The following is a 17,805-nucleotide window of genomic DNA, read 5'->3' as shown; positions in this document are numbered from 1 at the left end:
TTGACTTTAATATTATTTGTCTATAGCGTAGTCATGGCGACATCTGTGGGTATAGAAGTATATTAGTCTTTGACAATAAAACCATAATAATGTTTAAACTTATAGTTTACATTAGTAATTATAGTCGAATTTCCACTACTGGGGGACCACTAGTCATATTTAACAGCCTATTTTAGTCCACTGTTAGACATAGACCTCTACCAAGGTACGCCACGTGACCCGATCCTGGACCTCTAGTCTCCATCCGCTGCCTAAACGAACGAGCCTTTCCCATCCCAATTCCAATTGAGGCCCTCAGCGCAAAAGTGGCCTAAGCCATACTACCATAGTTAGTATGGAGATAATGAAGTTCGAATTTACAATACTTCGTAGGCAAAAAAATACGTGCTAAAATGATGTTTACAAAGGCATCTATTATCTTATACCATTAAATGAGCAATTCTTGTATATATATATAGTCTGAATCTCGGAAACAGCTCAAACGATTTTCATAAAATTTAGTATACAGGGAGTTTCGGGGGCGATAAATCGATCCAGCTACGATTTATTTTCAGAAAATGTTGTTATATTCGTGTTTTCAATAATCGACTTTATGACTCTTCCCTATATCTATTGGCGAATAATAATACTATTTTTACTGCTTTAAAGACAAAACAAGATGGCGTTATAAAAAAAAAAGGCGAGCAAAGCTCGGTCATCATCTAGTCTATGGATGAAACTAGGGATAGGCCGATTTTGCATCAAAATTTATTATGTTTTAAATAAATTGTAATACATAAGTACGAAAATGAATTGTGGGTTAGGCCACTTTTACGCTGACGGCCACGTTAAACGAGTTCTATGACGTTTCAAACTTCCTTTGTTATCAACACATTCAACTAAATGCGTTGACTGCGTAACTTGTTATTTCAATGACATTCACTTTCAATAAAGGCAATTGAGGGAGATAACGTATTATTGAAAGAACTAAATGCAGTTTCCTGGTTCAAAAGAGTATATTCAAAAATAATTGTATTGAGTGGTATAAAGCAGTTTTATTTAACCATATTACTTGCGATTCCACCCAGAAACTTTCCAAAAACTGTTAATTATGTTCCTTAAAGAATAAAAGTATCGATTTTTATATGTTTACTAGTATAACTCGAGTTGCCCCAGAATATTTGTGTAAACGTGTATTGGGCAAGGGCCAGTAATGTTTAAGAGGTCCCGATTTCCGCGAGGTAGAAAAAAATTGTATATAAATCATTTATTCAACGCCTCCGTCTGATTTATATATGTTCACGTGGGGTAGCGTCACGCACATCCGGCCCGCCCGTGGTGTCGTTATGTTATTTATTACCTTATTTTGTTCTGCAAATATTAACACACTCCTTGACTTCATTCGCTACCCGAAAAGGGTTTTTTTTATATGGTCAAGAATATCGTATTATCTTGTACATTAATCATGTATTAAAAGAATTTATTTCTTTTGTTTTTTCATGCAGAATATTTTTCGTTGATTAAAAGCTAACAAGATTGTTCCTTTCTAAAATAACACTCGTTCGGAAAATAATGTTTAATAATCTTTATACATATTATGTATATTTCTTCTGTGCGTGTGTTTGTCACTGAACTAACTCCTCCTAAACGGCTGGACCGATTTTAATGAATTTTTCTGGTTTTTTTTTATAGCTTCGTTGGATGGACGAGCTCACAGCCCACCTGGTGTTAAGTGGTTACTGGAGTCCATAGACATCTATAACGTAAATGCGCCACCCGCCGTGAGATATGTGTTCTAAGGTCTCAAGTATAGTTACAACGTCTGCCCCACCCTTCAAACCGAAACGCATTACTGCTTCACGGCATAAATAGGCAGGGTAGTGGTACCTAACCGTGCGGACTCACAAGAGGTCCTACCACCAGTAAAAACCAGTGTACCTTCAAGTGGATTCGAGAATGATTTAGATTTACAAATCAACACGGCAGATGGCGCAGCCGTCGGTATCTAGATTATTTATCTTTCCTAGAAATATTTTTTATGGCAAAACAACGTTTGCCGGGCAGCTAGTAAAGGATAAATTAGAAAAATATTCTGCTGAGCAGTGTCTTGCTCGAACTCCATTGCTAATATTGACAAACAGTAATGACTTTAAGTCACGTTTCGAAGCAAATATCTCCCAACATGGAGGAATCGCATTACACAATGGAATCACTGACTTGAATTTAACACAAATAATGGCGGTGCTATAAAGCTTCACAATTTGAAATCCACCATTGGCAGAATTCACTAACTGATCCTTAATATAGAATGGGAAATAATTAAGCTCGAGCTAATCAATCACTTAAAGCTAGCAAATGAAAAAAAAACGTTCTGAGCAATCTGTATATATAAAAATGAATTGCTGTTCGTTAGTCTCGCTAAAACTCGAGAACAGCTAGACCGATTTGGCTAATTTTGGTCTTGAATTATTTGTGGAAGTCCAGAGAAGGTTTAAAAGGTAGATAAATATGAAAATGCTCGGAATTAAATAAAAATAACAATTTTGTTTTTCCTTTGATGCGTCCCCCGTCGGACGGATTCCTTTTGTTTGTTTTAAGTTTATTTTATACAAAAGTTTAGGTCTTTTATATATCGATTAAGGCACTACGAAGTCTGCCGGGTCACCTAGTTTCTTAATAAAGAGCTACATCTGTTTCTGAGTGTGTCAAGGTTCATCTGGTATGTACACTTGATTATCCACAAGTCGGAAGCTAAGTTGAACGTTGATGCCTATTAAGATTGAACTATTCACAAAACACAGTTCAAGGCTTTCATGGTTTTATAATCCGTCGTTTACCGTGTTTGCTATATAAGTAAAAGATTTTCTAATTACATATTTCACTTTCCTATTTCTTAATTGTACGCATTATACATATATGTATCTATTAGATTACTATATATTATATTATAAGCGTTCTAAGAAGTCCATGAAGCATTGTCATCTTAAAAATCAAACCAGCTTAGCGTGGATTTGGTCTTTGCCGCGGAAACACGTCATACTTCATACTGCATGTTTGCGAATCGCCGAATAGTCGAACGAATATCGAAGGATATAGTAGCATCTAGAACGCTCGAGAAGTACAACACCATCTATTGTCAAATAGCGGAAACACACAATACTAGACTTTTGTGGAATATTCTCAACGATTCGAGGGATTTCGTCACGACTATAAAAGCGTTGCAGACATGGCACGCAGTAAAATCGGAACTACTTGAAGTGAAATAGCGAACGGACCACCTGAAGCGAAGCGGAAGAAGCAAATTGAGAATTTTAAGGTGTTTGTGAAGTGTTTTAAGTGCTTTAAATGCTAATACAGTGTTATTTGTACTTTGTAGAATTTATTTATCCGGAACCCCAGCGTGTAACAATAATATTCATTTATTTTTAAAGAACTCCTGAATTTCTCCGTAGTGGTATCCAATATCCATTCGTCCCACTATACGACTTACAATCATATTTATTATTATATGATTATTGTATGATCAATTATTACACAATAATTGATCATACAATATTTTACCACCTCTATTATCATATTTAAATGAAATTAAATGTTCTTAAATTGTATCCCAAAATAATTTAAATTAAAACTAAAGACATCCGTAGGCACATTTCTCCTTATTCTTTGACCGATCGACCATCAATCAAGCGCTTCGATAGCGAAATGCACTTCTAGCTTTATTTTGATGATATTTATAATGTAGATATTTGGGTATAACATCTCACGTTTACTCTAAGATTTACGATTTATGAAAATATACTACTTTATAGTTCTCGTTGCCTCAAATAGTCGAATAATAATTTTACAAAAAGTGCTTTTTGTGTATCATTAAATTTCTTCTGCTACATCAAACCGTAAAATCTGGCTTAAACAAGTTTACGATTCACGAAAGCCTAGTAAGGTCTATATTATTTTAGGATTTCGAATATTAAAATAAAAACTCTAGTACGTTCGAATAATAATTGAACATGCAATTTCGAAAAGGGCACATGTCGCATATTTTGTCAAATACGTTTTTTCATATACATGTAGTTTTGAGGCTTACCTACACCCATTTTATAATAATTCCAGTAATTTTCAATTGCTAATTAACACTAAAATATATCTCAAAAGTTAATAATATTTTAAAATATTTTACACTGCTTTAGAAAATAATCAGTTTTTTTTCTTTTCCTGAACATTTTATATTCTCAGAGATGTGCCCTTTTCGAAATTGCATATTCAATTGATGGTTTACTATCTCGAATGTATGAACCCGTTAAATAACCGAACACGCCACTAGTCTATAAATACACAAAGCTCAGGAAACAAAATCGTGCGGATACAATATAATATAAAAATAATAAAATCGTAAAGACATTTGTTACGAACCGGTTCTCTTCCTGGGAAACCCCAGAAGGTCGTTCCGTAATCAGGCAAAGATTAAGACTATATTGAATGGATAAACGCACCTGAGGCTTGTTTTAGTTTCAACAATGCGGAGCTCGCGTAGTGTCGCCTTAAGCGGTGTAGTGTTAGTAACACTAAGGTAAGTCATATCGTTCGTTATATTCGAAATGGTTTCATGAAAAGATTTTTTCAGAAGAAAAAAAAAATGTTTTCGAAACTTTAAATTGATTCTTTAATAATGAGTTATATGTGATTTCAAATAAACGCACGTTTCAAATAAACACACAAGAAACTAAAGTCATATAAATAGTTTGAAGAAAAAGAAGAAAAAAAAATCAGTTTTTTTTTATTACACTTCTAATTAAACATATTTGGAAAAAGTTTGAAGGAAAAAATATCGAAGGATAACATTCGTTTTAAACTTAGCAAACATCGTGAACAAAAATCATATCAAGTTTATAATAAGATTATATTATATATTGTACGATATTTGTAGATCGTAGAGATGAAACTTATTCGTCCATGTTTCAAAATCGACAATGAAATTAGCTTAATTATCAATTTAACTGAAGCTTACATAACTTATGTACGTAGAACGTAAGAAAAAGTAACAGTATCTTCAAAGCTCACCTTAATACTAACTACAAACCCTAATAGTAAATTTGGTTATTACTAGAGTTCGTTTGACATTTAATTTTCAATAGTATCATCAGGGCTTCTTAATATATCGGTAATTAAGTTAACTAAACGTTAATTAAGTTGAACGTTTTTGAATAATTATTGCTATTGAAAACTTTTATTATGCTCTCATCTGTCTTCTCTAATATTCAGAATTACACCTTGATCTTTATCCTTTTACCTACTCCATTTTAGTCGTTCGAAGCCTTCTACTCACATTTTTATTACAGTTTTATGAAGCTGGAAGATGAAAAGATTAATTTTAAGGTGTCTACGTTCAATTTATTGCACACCACCGTTATCTAGTGGAAGTTTCTACGTATTTCATACGTTGCAGATATTTCTTCTAATCTGCAAAAAAATATCGCATTCGTTCATAAAACTACGATGATTTTATTTGGACCCGTTTTTGCATGACAAATCACGTAACAAATTCCTGAGCTAATAAAAGACGTATTAAAAAGTTCAAAAATTAAAATTCAAGCCAAATTTTGTCATTGCCTGCGATTTGCGGGCGTAGTCTTGTTCAACGGGGTCGATTAGGCAATTACGCATTCCATTTGCGATCGTTTAGACAGTAAACAACTCCAGATATCTATGCTAGATAATGTCTACCTAGTAGTATTACAATAAGATCAACAACAGCAGCGTAGGGGATTAGGCGAGCAATATTGTGCCGTTAACGTGTTTAATTTTAAATTTTATCATTAAGAAAATAAAGCGTATTAAATTGTTTAAGTTCGTCTAATTGTGCAATTTTAGTGTTTACTCTTTCTTCAAATCTTATTAGGAGTCGATTGACAAGATTGGTATTTATATCATTGAGCAGAGTCATACCCTTCATTGCCATGACACGCTGTACCATTATTCAGATAAGGATTAAATTAAAATTTATAAATATCAATGCTATTATTATTTGCGTACGGCTGATGGAGGTCTAGCTCGAAGAGATCGCATACTTGCAATAAGCCAAGGGACCGTGATACTGTGTCCTAGGTTTTAAAGCTGCTGCGATATTCCATAAAATTTTCCTTTTTTTAATTTTGCTTCCTTTATTTATTTATATGCTTCATATATTACAGTCAAAGCATTTTTAAAAGGTCGTCTACTTTGTGATTAATTAACTCCTGATATTACGAAGTATCGAAATTATGTACCTAAGTACGAAACCATTAAAACTACACCTGATTGGAAACAAAAAAAATACATTAATGGCATTCACATTTTCAAATTTATATTCAATTATTTATTTATTCTATGTTTATCGTGAGCTATGTATTCAGTTTCTTTCGTATCTTTTTTTTTGTTCGTACCTATGCTGATAGCCTTGAGAGGCTATTTCAACTTCATCCTAACATGTGGGTGAGCTCACGGGACTCAAACCGGAGTGATGCTAACACTGACCCTAGCAAGAGCAGTGCTTCGCAGAATCTACCACCGGATCGGAAACGGGACCCACTGAGAAGATCCGACGAGAAACTCAGTAGGCTAATCGTATCTAATATAGCATAAATTGTAATAAAGAATAGCTCGATTAGAAGGACTCGATTAGATAAAAAATAACTCGATTACAAGGACATTACTTCATAGGAACGCAAATCACATCACAGAAAGAGAGGTGACAATTTAGAAAAGCTGTTGGTAACAGGCAAGGTATGTGGATAAAGGCGCAGAGACAGAAGTCGAATGCGCTGATCGGAACAGATACGCTCTATTCTCAACACCTTACTCCACGTTGCTACCCAGCCGAGGATAGGCAGGAGTGGCGCAGGATCCAGGAGAAAGTTATTAAAGGAGGCCACGTCCCTTAACATTGAGGATTATCGACGTAATGGGGGGAGGAGGAACTCAGACCATTTGTTATAAGATAGATCGAAATCGGCAGCAAAGACGTCTAATTTGTTTGCAGTACCTAAATGCGTAGCGATCACTATTTTTTCCATTAAAACCTCTTAATTTAAAACCGAAATGAACAATGTAAATGGTATCATCTATCTTAAAGACAGAAAGTCTATTTCCGAATGTGAACAACGGGCTTCTGATCCTTTAGGCCACGTATACTTATTTTATTTATTTGTTATAGCTTGCTGTCGTGTTCACATGAAGCAGTGGTGTCTGATATCTATTACGGGGTGAGCAATTACTCCTTTCCTGAGGATTTTATATTCGGTGTCTCGACGGCCGCATTTCAAATAGAAGGAGCGTGGAATGAGGGAGGTGCGTTAAGCTAATAATAATATGTATTGTAGTGATAAAGAATTTAAGTGAACGATATTTTTGTAATCTTGTTATTTTTAAATTATTTTTAAGTAATAAACATTATTGTTTTTGATTTGTCTTATTTCTCGAATATGTGTCTCTTTTGACGAACAATTAATTATCTTCGGTTTTCAAAGACTATTCGTGAAAACAGTACTTTGGTTGAAACATTTTCGTTATCAGTTTTTGTTACACATTACAAAGAAATGAGGCTATTGTTTAAGAACAATATCTGAAAATTGAATACAAGCAAGAGAGTTAATTAAAGTGAATAAACAAAAAATAACACCTTTTAAACACAAGATCCGGCTTAATATGAATTCAAATAAATCCTTAATAATAAATATCTACGTAGACGTATTTTAAGTGAACATAAAAAAAATACTTCAATAGCGACCACCTTCACCTTAAGAATATTATATATCGCTCCAAAATTTCCGGTTACTCTTCATTAATTTTCTATAAATATTTATACAGAATATTTTACGAAATCCATGGCCCTACTAAATAGGCTTAGCGTTATTATTCATAAAACTTTTGGTTGGTACGAAGTCAAATCGAATATTGGCAATATTACGTATTCAATGCGACACACATCCTGTTTTTTAAAAGAAAAATTCAATAAAAACGTTTTATAATAAATATGATATATTTTTTGCTTCAGGAAAAGGAGAGAGTATTTGGGACACGTACGTTCACGAGCATCCGGAATATACCCCCGATAAGTCGAATGGAGATATTGCAGCTGATTCATATCACAAATTTAAAGAAGACGTACAGTTGATTAAGGCACTGGGAGTCAAATATTATCGTCTGTCAATATCGTGGCCGCGGTGAATATTTTCTTTAATAAAATTTGCTTTAGCTAGTTAAGAAACTTCAAAAATATTTATATACCAATTTAGAAACCGTATTAACAAAGGCGGCTATAGTTATTTCTTCAAATGGTTAATCAATGTAGTGATGCGTGTTCACGTTATTTACACCGTGGCGCAACTAATTATCCAAATTTATAATTATTGAAGGTTTGATATTTATTTTACATTGACATTTCGTTAATGTCAAAGTCGTTCGTGAAAATGAATTAGATTCTTGGCGCTTTCATACTAAAGTCGGTATTTGCCTGCAAGCTTTAAGCTGCATGCGTCTTGTCCTTTCCGCTATGATACTACACGTTAAAGTACTTACTACTACTTTACATGCCTAATTTTGCGATACATAAAATTATATTATATAACTATCTCACTTCAATTTTTTACAGCTTGCTACCAAATGGAACAAGCAATAACATAAGTACTGATGGAGCGCGATACTATCGAAATCTTTTCGAAGAGCTTTTGAAAGCGAATATAACTCCTATTGTTACGTTATTCCATTGGGATATGCCGACGCCCTTTATGGACCTAGGAGGATGGAACAACCCCGTGATAGTGGATTACTTCGTAGATTACGCAAGGGTCGCGTTCAATTTGTACGGTGACATCATTAAAACGTGGACCACAATTAACGAGCCACATCAGCATTGTTACCAAGTAAGGAACGAGGTCAAAAAATGCTAGACCATTAGCATGTGTTTCGCGCTGGGCGTACATTGGAATATTGTAACGTACTTGAACTAGTTTTAATATTGCGTAAATTCTATTTTTAAGACAGTGAGATCACTCGAAATTTTAGGTCACAGTTCTCAAGTTTCCTATTTAAATTTTTATTTTTCCAAAAACGAATTCACGATGTTTTTTTTTCGGTTTGATGAAACTTAAATGATTAATTATTTAACAACGAAAATTTTATATTTGTACATTTTTGGTAAAATTCTTCTAATGTTAACAGGGTTACGGAGCCGACTACTTCGCACCAGCCATAAAGTCACACGGTGTAGGAGAATATTTATGTGCACACTATTTAATCTTAAGTCACGCAAAAGCATATCATTTATACGAAAAAGAATTCAAGCCGCATCAAAAAGGTGGATATAGAATCTTATTTCGTTACTAACGTTAACATATTTTCGCTCGCACCATGGTTACTAGACTTTGTGAATGAGTATTTCATTTTTTATCACTCTGAATGAGTAAAGCTCTCTACCCACCGATGTGATGTGGCTACCGCAGCGTATACACCTGGAATCGTCTGTGGCCTAACGAAAAAAAATCCCTGTATAGTCGTATAGATTAATGCGACTGTATTAATGGTTAAATCCTGATGATAAGGAATTCCCTTTTTAAGCGATAAACTTCCACTATGAAGAAATGATAGCATATAATAAAACCGAATCGTGCAAAATGTTAATTTTATTCTTGTGTAATTTTGTGTGGGCAGTCCGTCCGCTGATTTGTATTCAACGAAACTAAAAAAGTAATTTTATGTAACAGTAACAAGAAAATATTTTATCTAGTTTTTAATATGCAGGTAAAGTTGGAATTACTTTAGATGCATTTATGGGAATACCAAAGGATCCTCGGAACTTTCAAGATGTACTAGCTGTTCGAAGTTACCTGCAAATTCATGTAAGTACCAATACAAGTACAGACGAACCAATTGATACCGCCATTCAAAACAACATCGAAATAAATGCAATACCAAAAACAGTTTTTTTTTTCTTTTCTTTATTGAGTGTTTATTTTTATTATGTCTGTTTGCTGATATAAACCGAATAATATTAATCGGGGGGTAGTGTATGTGAAAGGTGATCAAATTCTCACACGACTGTATTCGTAATCGAAGAGTTTTTCCTTTAATTTATTACCGAATTTTATTATAATTTTTCGCCTTATAGAAACTTCATTTTCAGTTTGATCTTTACGCTCATCCAATCTTTTCTGCCGAGGGAGATTATCCTACATTCGTGCGACAAAGAATTAACAATATGAGCTTGGCTCAGGGATTTGCAAGATCACGTTTACCGTATTTTACTGCAGAAGAGGTGAATATAAAATCTAACAATTTTTAAAGTACATAGACGTATAATATATTATTTATGTTATACTTAAAATCAAGGGAATTCCAAGTATTTGTATTGCAGAGAATCTCTCAATTAAAATTTTTTTTAAATGCGTATACGGCGCCCCATAGTAAATCGATTTTAAATAGATTTCCAATACTTCCGTAGTATATTTACTTATTCGTTACTAAGTCTTTTTATTTTAATAAACACAACACCATGTACAGCCAATAAAATCACCTGAAAAATAGGTGCGAGCTCATCTCTTGTACCACGTTAAACAAGTTTTAGACTAATTTAAATTTTGTTGTTTATTTTAGGCCTTGGTTTTAATTATGCATTAATTTGCTATATATTTTAGCGTTAACTAGTCGAACCCGCCTGTTTTGCCGGCCAATCTTTGATTTGAATTTACCAAACCAAACTTCACGGAATCACCCGCTAGGCCAAACTAAAGATTTCCTAACATCGAAATTGGTCCAACCGTTTCAGATTTTATTGGTAACATACCTATGCATGCATGTTAACCTATGTAAATGAAATTCAATTTGTCTACTGTGTATGTATACAAATCGATTTTTTATTTTTAATATGCCGGTTTTCAAAGTGATTATTGGGAGCTGGTTAATAAATTGTTAATTTGCCGTAGAATATTTAAAATAGATATTTGGTATTCGGGTCTGCATTTTAAGTGTGTAGTTGTTTCATTTATTTATTCACAGGTCAAAATAATCCGCGGCAGCTCAGATTTCTTCGGACTTAACCATTATACCACGTACTTGATGTCACCATCTGAAATGGAATTTTCCTGGTCGATACCTTCAATGGATCACGATGCTCAAGTTAGAATGGAACAAGACCCACACTGGGAAAAACCCGGTACAGACTGGCTTTCGGTATGAACATTTGCGTTATGAAGTTGTACGAACATTTTGTTGTACTATGGGGTCTATGGGTAGTTTTAGTATTCAAGTGTAATTTTCCTATTGAAGTCTTATGCATGTTTCTTGTCGTAACGTGAAGTATGTTCATGAATCTTTAATTTTTTTTAATTTTACGAGATCCTAAAGACATGTTTTAAATTATTTTCTTTTATTGTTTTCTAAAATTAATAAATAAAATGACAGGAAGCAAAATGACATACCTAAGTTGAGTAATATGAGACTTTAATCAATTAGGATGAAATTAAATATAAAGAGATGAGATGGGATAAAAGCAAAAAGGTGGTTATAGATGCAGCGAGAAATTATTTTCCTTCAGGAAAACTCGGATCTTTATCGGAATACGATGACACCCGAACTGTCAATGAATGTTCGTATTAAATTAGTGACATTTTCATATCCATTAATATGGAACTTTATTGTTTAGTGTCAAATGTCTAAATGAATAATATCATTGTATAATATATTATAGAGATGTTACAACCATAACAATTATTACTTAAAACGGGATATTTACCAGTGTATTATACGAAATGAGTTCCCGTTATTTTTAAGTAATAATTGTTATGTTCGTGACGATGTTAGCTTAAAATCATAATTATGTTACAAACACCTTCTGTAACTTTGAAAATACTCAGTTTTATTGTCGTTAGTAAACAACACGTTATCTCCACTTTGAAACATAATCAAAAGTACAACAAAATAAAGCTTATTGGGAAATATTTACAATTATAAAACTCAATACCTGCCTAAATTTTATGTCATTGGCGTCCCTCTCGTACCTAAGTAAACAACCTGTGTGTGAGAAAAATTCGACATAAAGGGTTAAAATTTTATTAAAATTAAAATTTTACCTACTGCATATTTGGATCGATGTTTTCAATATTTTATAGATTTGTTCATAAATGAGATGAAAGTTATAAGCCATTCGTCGTATCACTGCATAATGAAAATCATCAAGATCTAGATAGAATTTCTTGCGTGGTCGTCGTCGTGGCTTAAAGGATAAGACGTCCGGTGCATTCGTATCTAGCGATGCACCGGTGAGCGAATCCCCCAGGCGGGTATCAATTTTTCTGATGAAATACGCACTTAATAATTGTTCACGATTGACTTCCACGGTGAAGGAATAACATCGTGTATTATAAATCAAACCCGCAAAAATTATAATTTGCATAATTACTGGTGGCAGGACCTCTTTGTGAGTCCGTACGGGTAGGTACCACCACCCCGCCTATATCTGCCGTGAAGCAGTAATGCGTTTCGGTTTGAAGGGTGGGGTAGCCGTTATAACTATACTGAGACCTTAGAACTTAAATCTCAAGGTGGGTGGCGCATTTGCGTTGTAGATGTCTATGGGCTCCAGTAACTACTTAACACCAGGTGGGCTGTGAGCTCGTCCACCCACCTAAGCAATAAAAAAATAAAAGTGGTCTACCCAGCGAATATTTAGTTGCGTATTATCCACTCTATATTATTATATAGTTATATATAGGTCTGCTGATGCGACTTACCCCCTTTTTTTTGTTAGGAGGAAATTGCCGGACTTCCACCCTCCCCTGGGGATGGAGGGTGGGGCATGTCGGAGTCAAACTGACTAAAACCTCCTGTCGCCCAACAACCCACGTCCGAACCTCGCATGAGACAGAATTCATGAAAAGGCAAAGGGGGGAAAGTGAAGCGTTTAGTTCGGAGCACATCTCTCTCATCACCCTCCCCCTCGGGACGCCGGACCGGCGGCCGTCGGCGCCACGACCACCAGCCCTCTCGGTCGGCAGGCTATTCGGAGCCCGGCTAGATGGCGCCGGTTAGAATGGGTTATTCTACGGAATACCCCGCTAGGTCAGAACCAGCGTGGGTCCAGGATAGCCGGCCTTCCATCACCCGGATGCTCTTACGTAAAACGCGTGCAGAGCAGCTTGCACGTCGTCTTCTTAGGCCCCCTTCGCCGGTCCCCAGACCGACATGTGAGGGGGACCAAAACACTTAGAGGGCCAGGGCTTGGGCGAGATCCGCTTCCCTGACCCCCGCTCGACGGCGGCGGGCTTGTGTGTCTCTCACGCGCCCCGCCGCCTCCTTCTGCGAGATGGTGCACTCGCAGAAGTCGAGCATCAGCTTCCACGACTCGTCTCCGCCGAGAATCGATGCCACAGCGCTCGGCAACGACAAGTCGTTTCCTATTTTTGCAACGAGGTCACGGCGCCACCCCTCCCATGCGGGGTAGACGACGAGCGTGTGCTCCGCCGTGTCCAAGTCGCAACCACAATGGTGGCACTCTGCCGTTGGCTCGGCTCCGATCCGGTGCAGGAACTCACTGAAGCAACCATGCCCAGTGAGCACCTGCGTGAGCTGAAATGTGAGGCATCCTCTGTCACGATTCACCCAGTCCACAAGGACTGGGCGAATTGCCTCGACGGTCCTACGACCAGTCGAAGGATCGGCCAGCCGGCTGGACCATGATTCCAGCACGGACCGCCGAGATTGGGCCCTCCGCGCTCTGACCACACTGAGGCTGGGAGGCGCCGCAGCCCGCCACAGATAGTCAGCGGCGAGCGCCTCCGCCCCCAGGACCCAAGGCGGCGTACCAGCCAGTATACACGCTGCCTCGAAATAGATGGTGCGATAACCACGGATGACCCTGACCGCGATGGTGCGTTGTGGCCGTCGCAGCAACTTCGCTACCCCCACGGTCAGGGACTGGCCCCACACATGCGCCCCGTATAGGGCCATTGATCGCACCACCCCCGTATAGAGACGGCGCGTCACTTGGTCAGGGCCCCCGACGTTGGGCAGAAGCCGGCTTAACGCGTCGGCCACCCCCAACAAACGAGGGACCAGGATCTGAATGTGAGCACGGAAGGTCCAACGACTGTCCAGAATGAGGCCGAGGTACTTCAACTGCACCCCGACCCCAATACGAACGCCTCCAACCACGATATGGGCATCAATAGGTGGCACTCTCCGGGGCCTGTGGAACCACATGGCCTCGGATTCACCGAGTGCTACGTCGAGGCCCAATCTCCTGATTTTGCCGACGACATGCGCCACCCCAGCGGTAGCAAGACGGTCAGACTCAGCAAAACTCTTAACTTCTACTTCTCTAACTCAAAACTTAAGAGAGCACGATAAATGCAAACTTTTCCGAAAAATTACCAAGGAAAATCTTTTCTCACTATATCTATATTTACTAAGACTTTTTAGTGTATTTTTCGGGAAAAACTTGAGAAGCTAAGTCCAGCAGCTTTGTTTCATTTTCCCACATTTGTGTACTTTCACAGATGCTAAACAGTTAATAAACCACCGTTATTACAGATTTAGTGGGTCGCGATTTCAATCCGGTAGTGGATTCTGCGAAGCACTGCTCTTGCTAGGGCTAGTGTTAGCAAATTCTCTCAGGTTGAGCCCGTGAACTCACCAAACCCTCCGGGCGTAGCTGGAATAGCTCCTTAGGCTACTAGCCTATAGACAGGGGGAAAAAACGTCACATTTCAACCTGCAGAAATACTAAATGTACAAAATAAAACAATTCACACAACCTCGCTTCTCGCGTCCCCCGGAATCTTTACATTTAGCAACTGCCAACAGGGCTCTGGTTACCTTTAAACAGCTTTTCTGCCGGTTCGAATTTTTAATTCAAAACATTTCATTGTGTCTAATCTGGTACTCGAAAATAATTACATTTTAAAACTACCCGATGTGCTACCACATACGATTTCGTTGCATGGCAGTTATCCCATCTTTTACACTGCATTGCACGAATACTTCGCACCAGAATAGGGAATTGTAAAATATCTCACCCCTAGTGAATACCAACAGTTCAGTATTTGTGTCTTTGATAAAAATAGGTTGATAAAAAATCAACATATGAATGATGAAGTTTGTTTACAGGTTTACCCAGAAGGGTTTCGAAAGTTATTGAACTACGTAAGCGATAATTACGGAAGAGAGATTCCTATAATTGTCACAGAAAATGGCGTCGGTGACAAAGGGCAACTAAAGGACTACGATAGGATCTCATACTTCAACAAATACCTATATCAATTGCTTTTAGCCATACACGAGGACAACTGTAACATTATAGGATATTTTGCTTGGACCCTTATGGACGACTTTGAATGGTCAGATGGATACTTGTGAGTTTATTTTAAAGATGATTTTTTCATAACTTTTAATTATGTCATTATTAACCTTGTATGCCTTTCTACCAGCCATTTATTTCTTCTCTAATGTCCTATCCAGTCTAAGGTGTTTAGTCTCTAATCTAAGTCTATCGTATTTTTGCTGATCAACTTGTGCATCTTCACCTTACCTTGTTCACAACGTCATTTCCGAATATTCTCCGACAATGCCGAATATATAAGTACAATACCAAAAAAAAAAGGTTCTATTAAGGTTCTAAATAAGGTTCCCCCCGGTGAAGGTCAAGGGGCGACCTGAGGGCGTGAGGCCGCGCGGCGCGCTACCAGCACTCTAGCGCGCTGCCGTGGAGTGAATAGAGCGACCGGTCGACGGTGTATCGCGTCCCGACCCGGCAGGCTGGTTCTGGTCCAGCGGGGTATTCCGGGACACCAGCGGCACCGTCTGGGCGGCCCGACGGGCTGCTGTACCGAGACGGCCGACGTTTCAGAGCCTTCGATTCGCCTCGAAGGCTCCGTCGGCTGGGCGTCCTTGGGGTGAGCCGCGCCGTCTGGTTGTAGTGTTGACCGCGGTAGCCCCCCTACCTCATCCGGGTTCTGACCTCGGAGGGGATCGGACGTCGGGTGTAAGAGTGCAGAGGAGTCGTTTAGTGGGTGGGCTCTAAAATCCTTGGGCCCGCGGTCTGCTCACAACACCATGCAGATCGTTGAGTCTCACATACCCCGCGCGCCCCTTTTGCGCGGGGACCTCGTAGGAGGTTCGGCCCTCTACCCGAAAAAAAAAAAAAAAAAAAAAAAAAAAAAAGGTTCTAAATAAGGTTATACCAAAATGGGATATTAGTATTATCTAAAATGTAAACCTGCGAACTAAGTCAAATAATATTAACAAGTTCCATTTTAGATTCCAAGTATTCAAATGTAAATACCTTTGCAATAAATCTACGCGATTTATCGATCTATGAAACATATTATTGGTGTTGTGTTTTCTTGATCGTACAACTTAGCTAGCCTAGCCCAATTAACATAGTAGAAAGGAGTTGTCAAGAACTTGGCTAGGCGTGTTATTTTAAGAAAACAAGTTTTGTGTGATGCTACTATTTAATTATAATCATTCAGCATTCGTAATAAGCCATCACTACAGTGTTGACATTTGAAATTCTATTGCTCTGCTAACAAGACGTAAAGGACCTGTTTCTGAAGCTAAAGCGACATAATAACATCAAGAACATAAAACCATATACTACTTACACATCACATATATACATCACTTATCTGAGCATAAATTATTACCGTTTTACGAAGTTCTTGTTCGTGACCCGTAATCTAAATCGAAATCAGCTTACGGATGCCTCCTAGGTCACACGAGACCGTTGACCTTAGCTATTTTCAAATTGCGAGCTAAGAAAAACTGATTAGTAAAATACAACCAACCGATCGCAAATATTGGATCTTCAATTTTTTCATAATTTCAGGAATCGCCTGCTAATATACTCGAAACACCAATACTTTAAAATTTTGAAAACTCAACAAATTACAATATCTAAATTTATATTTCATAATTATATTTCATTCGGAAAACATCGGTAACATTTTTAATAACAAACCCAAAATATTCTTGATATAATTTCACAATGGTCAGGCCGATATAATTAGTTATTCTCTTGTGTTTTCGAGTCGTATACGATGACGCGATTGCAAACAAAAGTATCTCATACCGGAGACAAAAGACAAGAACGCTTGACTTTGACTAATCAAGTATTTGAAAAGTCAGACTGGGTATAAAAGCAGAATAAACACGAGATTAAATCTCAATCTTTAGTTTTACCAGTCACGCCTGTGTTATTTAACCTACCATTACTATCCATCCAACAACTGCTCATTCGCTACACTTTCTTCTATAGTTCTCTTTATAAGTTCGGTTACCCATAGGAATTCGTACCACGTTACATTGCAAAGTATAAGAACTTTTCCAATATTTACAAGGTTTTTGACCTCGAGTATCAAGTTGGGGGACGCCATTCAAGCATATGTTTTTCTCCCGTAAGAGGGTAATGTACACAAAGCAGAAAAATATCATTCTTAAAAATATTTACAGGTCGAAGTTTGGGCTATACAAAGTGGACTTTGACAGCCCTGAAAGAACCCGTACACCAAAACTCTCAGTATCGAGCTACCGCAACATAGTACAAACTAGAAGAATTAATTTTGACCGGTACAAGCCGCTTCCGAATAAACTCAATCATTTTTGATGATAAATTAATATAGTTTTTTTTTTTGCTTTGTAATAACTTTTAGGTGAAATTGATAGAAATAAAGAATATACCATTGTTACAGAGTTTTTGCGATTATGTTATGACACATATTACTTTCCTAGTTTTCAATTATCCAAATACCGGGGAAGTGGTATTTGGATCATTCACAAAGTTACACTCATTAATTT

The 17,805-nt window shown here is 37.3% G+C and overlaps 1 protein-coding gene across 1 annotated transcript; it reads left to right on the top strand.

The window, feature by feature from the left end:
- The first annotated feature begins 4,395 nt into the window (after window positions 1–4,395).
- LOC101738455 (myrosinase 1) lies at window positions 4,396–17,696 on the top strand. The gene is made up of 10 exons (XM_004931040.5): window positions 4,396–4,549; window positions 7,172–7,305; window positions 8,012–8,180; window positions 8,609–8,879; window positions 9,178–9,313; window positions 9,757–9,854; window positions 10,139–10,270; window positions 11,011–11,184; window positions 15,118–15,362; window positions 17,461–17,696. The coding sequence occupies exons 1-10, from the start codon at window positions 4,497–4,499 to the stop codon at window positions 17,612–17,614; spliced, it is 1,566 nt and encodes a 521-aa protein (XP_004931097.2). The 5' UTR covers window positions 4,396–4,496; the 3' UTR covers window positions 17,615–17,696.
- Window positions 17,697–17,805: the final 109 nt, after the last annotated feature.

Source organism: Bombyx mori, chromosome 9 (genome assembly GCF_030269925.1).
Source record: "Bombyx mori chromosome 9, ASM3026992v2".
Taxonomy (NCBI): domain Eukaryota; kingdom Metazoa; phylum Arthropoda; class Insecta; order Lepidoptera; family Bombycidae; genus Bombyx; species Bombyx mori.
Note: the sequence above shows the minus strand (reverse complement) of the source record. Positions and strands in the feature narration are given on the sequence as shown.